Source organism: Mustelus asterias, chromosome 12, assembly GCF_964213995.1.
Source record: "Mustelus asterias chromosome 12, sMusAst1.hap1.1, whole genome shotgun sequence".
Lineage (NCBI taxonomy): Eukaryota > Metazoa > Chordata > Chondrichthyes > Carcharhiniformes > Triakidae > Mustelus > Mustelus asterias.
Window position 1 is genome coordinate 80,854,074 of NC_135812.1, and position 3,761 is coordinate 80,857,834.

General features: G+C 47.2%; 1 protein-coding gene across 1 annotated transcript; it reads right to left on the reverse strand.

Moving 5' to 3' along the window:
• Positions 1–1,556: 1,556 nt before the first annotated feature.
• On the reverse strand, positions 1,557–2,833 carry rasd4 (rasd family member 4). Its single transcript, XM_078225992.1, has one exon. It carries the CDS (start codon positions 2,631–2,633, stop codon positions 2,007–2,009), a length of 627 nt encoding a protein of 208 aa, XP_078082118.1. The 5' UTR covers positions 2,634–2,833; the 3' UTR covers positions 1,557–2,006.
• Positions 2,834–3,761: the final 928 nt, after the last annotated feature.

Consider the following 3,761-nt stretch of genomic DNA (forward strand, 5'->3'; position numbering starts at 1 on the left):
GTAGCTTACTAATGAAAATCGATGTCCCCGAGCCTCGAAGATCCTCGTGTCTAGTTTCTGGCAGCAATATCAGAGCTCTTCATTACACAGAGTAAGTTAATTTGAGGATTTTCAATCACCCTCTCTGTCAGGAGGATTCTCTATAGAATAGTGCGGTGTGAAGTGCAATCGAGTGCTACTCCCTTAACTTAAACCAGCCGAAAGTAACTTCAATGAAATATTTCATATTGATTTGTCTCAGAAAACAAAATGCCAAAAGGGGGCGCCATGAAAACACTCCAATTCATTACAGGAACATCAGTGCAAATCATTGATATTCCGCTAGGTGGATTAGAAATTCGGAAGTGGGTTGAGTCAAGGAGACAGAGCACGACCTGATTCCGGGTAAACCTGGGAGAAAGTGGACGGTGTATTCTCCATACAGAAATTAACGTTATACATTTAACGTTTGTTAAAGTCTGAATATTGTGTTTTGTATCTGTGTGTGCCTATACCAAACGCAGGTCAGACCCTAACTAAATCCCACTGAACTTAATATCATTCAGATAAACTTTAATAGCATTCAGATAAACTTAACAGCGGCAGTGTGTAACCAAAAGAGAAAACGCTGGAAAATCTCAGCAGGTCTGGCAGCATCTGTAAGGAGAGAAAAGAGCTGACGTTTCGAGTTCAGATGACTCTTTGTCAAAGCGGCAGTGTGTGTGTGTGTGTGTGTTCGGTTACTTTAACCGACTCGAGATGCCAAGTTCCCAGCAGATTTGGCACCTTCCAGCCTCACTGAGTCATTGCGTGAGCTGGTCCCTGCAATTTCGCAAACTCCAGCCTTGGGACAGTGGGTCCAGTGACATTAACAGTGCCAACTCATTCTGCTGAAACTGTGATCAAAGAACGATTCAGTTAAATGTCTAAACTCCCTGTTAGAGATGAAAGTGTTTATATAAAGTGCATCCCCGGAGTAATCTGAACTCTGTGAATCATAAATCCTTCAATTTTAATCGCGGTTCGCAATCTCCCGCTTGGCGGGTTCTGTTCAATTACGTGTTAATCTATCGCAGTTTATTAAAACGAGAGAAAAAAGTGGACTAGTTTTAAGAACTTCTGGTTAAATCGGCGCTGCTTTAACATTCCCACAAGACATGAAGGATTTAAACTCCAAGCATCTACTCAATGTAGCTTCGCCACAAACTGGGTTTTTTTTTTGCCGGATTACCTCTCCACACATTCGCTTGAGATGCTTTCCTCTCCCTTCGAGTGCCTCCCCATTTACTCTTGGGCGGGGGGGGGGGGGGGGGGAGGTGGAGGACACAGTACCCGCTTTTTCTTTACTTTTATGGAGGTTGTGCTTTCATAAGAGCATGTCAGTTCTCGCACAAATATTAAAATGAATTGGCGACACAGTTCCAGGGTGTAAAAGGAGGGCGGGTGGAAAATTGCAAATGTACCCAAGGCAAGTGGATTAGACAAATCAGAGCCAGCAAAACCGTTCGGGATAAAGTTTTTTATTCATAACTTCTATAAAATAAATATACAAAAGAATATGCATTCTATTTCTCAGTAACAGTGTAAGGACTGGATCTGATAACATTACATGAAAGTGCAAATAAATGTTAATTCCCCCCCTCTCCTTCCCCAATGTTAACAAATAAGGGTGATGATTTGAACACTGTAAACAAATCTTAGTCCAGGGTGCACACTCATGTCTACAGTTTGAGAATAAACTCTATTTGAAACCAGGCTGAGAGGTTGACATGTAACCTGCTATAGGGTTTACCTTCAATGCAAACAGCATCTTGATCAGAGATAATTCAATTGGTTTGGATGTGCCTCCTCAAGGATTTTTTTTAGCACCTTATTAAAGTTGTTGCAACAATTTGCAGCCTCTTTTTATCCCCCCCCCCAAACCTGGTTTTCGAGCCGGGACAGTGTTTGTTGGTGTTTGATCGGATTAATAGGAGGGGAGAGGGGGGGGGGGGAGGAGGACACAAGCAGGAGCAGCTCTCTGATCTTTAGGAGATGCTGCAGCTGTTGGTTTTGTTCATGGGGGGCCGGCAGTTGTTCTCGGTGGGGAAAGTTTCGCGTCTCCTCCGCAGCGCCGGGCTCAGGCGGCTCGGGAGGTTGGCTTGCTGCAGCAGCTCCCGGAAAACCTCCAGCACGTTGGCGTTGTCCTTGGCGGAGGACTCCAGGTAGCGGCTGTTCCACTCCAGCTCCACCAGCGACATGATGTCCTCGCCCGAGACCTGGCGCTGCCCCCGCTGGTCCGCCTTGTTGCCGATCACCACGATGGGGGTGTACTTGTCCTCTTTGATGTCCAGGATCTCGTCCCGCAGGCTCCGCACCGCCTCGAAGGATTGCGCGTCGTCCACGGCGTACACCAGGGCGAAAGCGTCGCTGCTCTGGATGGACAATTTCCTCATGGCCGGAAAGGAGTAGCTGCCGCTGGTGTCCATGATCTCAATCTTGATCCTCATGGAGCCCACCTCGTACTCCTTGCTGTGCAGCTCGTCCACCGTCCTCTTGTACTTGGACTCAAAGGTGTCGAGTAAAAACCTCCGGATCAGCGAGGTCTTGCCCACTCCCGCCGCCCCCAGGAACACCAGGCGGACCTGGCTCTTCTCCTTCACGGCTAAAGACATGATTCCTCCCCTTTCAAACTCGTCAAACCTAACTTTCAACTTAATTCAAACTTGAGGGAGAAATGCCTGAGGTTTCTCTTCCCCTTTTTAAAAAAAAATCTGATGTTGAGGGCTGTTTTATTTTCTATCAGTAATATTCCTCAGTAACAAGAGCTGCGCCTGGATTCGAAGCTGCTTTTCTTGTTTCAGGCTCCAGTCCCCATGAGGCCACTGCTCCAGTCTGAGTGCCTGCCTCCGCCTGCCCTCCCCTTTATCAAGCAAAGCGATGCTGGCCACTGCCCACCGCCCTCCAATCACAGATTCCCAGGCAAATGAGCAGCCACCAGGCATCAGTCTCACTCACTGAGTAGCAAGACTTTCCCTGCTTGTCAGCCTGACACACACATTGTGCACTGACATTGATTTCACTGTGTACATGATCTCTGACTTAATTATGTACACGATCTGTGTCAGTGTGCACTACGTTGCCTCATTAAGCTGATCTTTCTGTTCACCCTACCTGGAACTGCGACACGATAAGTTAAGTTTTATTTATTAGTCACAAGTAAGGCTTACATTAACACTGCAGTGAAGTTACTGTGAAATTCCCCTCATTGCCACACTCTGGCACCTGTTTGGGTCAATGCACCTAACCCGCACATCTTTCAGACTGTGGGAGGAAACCAGAGCACCCGGAGGAAACCCACGCTGGGGGAATGTGCAAGCTCCACACAGTAAGAAGTTTAACAACACCAGGTTAAAGTCCAACAGTTAACAACACCAGGTTAAAGTCCAACAGGTTTATTTGGTAGCAAAAGCCCCAGTCCAACGCCAGCATCTCCACATCATGACTACCAAGCTCCACACAGACAGTGACTGACCCCGGCTTGGGTCACTGTCTGTGTGGAGCTGGCACATTCCCCCAGCGTGGGTTTTTAAAAATACTTTTCCAATTCAATCAAATCAAATCCAATTCAGAGTCTCAACAAGTTGAGACATTTCAGATCCAGGCTGACAAGACAGGGCGAGCGACCAAACCACCCTGTCCTGGGCCTGATCTACATGAGCCAAGCTGATTGGAGAAGGGGGAAGGTTCCTCCTCCAAGACTTGAGCTCATTTGCATCTTAGCCAAAAGGCCGAGATGCCGC

What these genes read in the sequence shown, in the direction of transcription:
- rasd4 (XM_078225992.1), bottom strand. Translation starts at nt 2,633, where the DNA reads ATGTCTTTAGCCGTGAAGGAGAAGAGCCAGGTCCGCCTGGTGTTCCTG.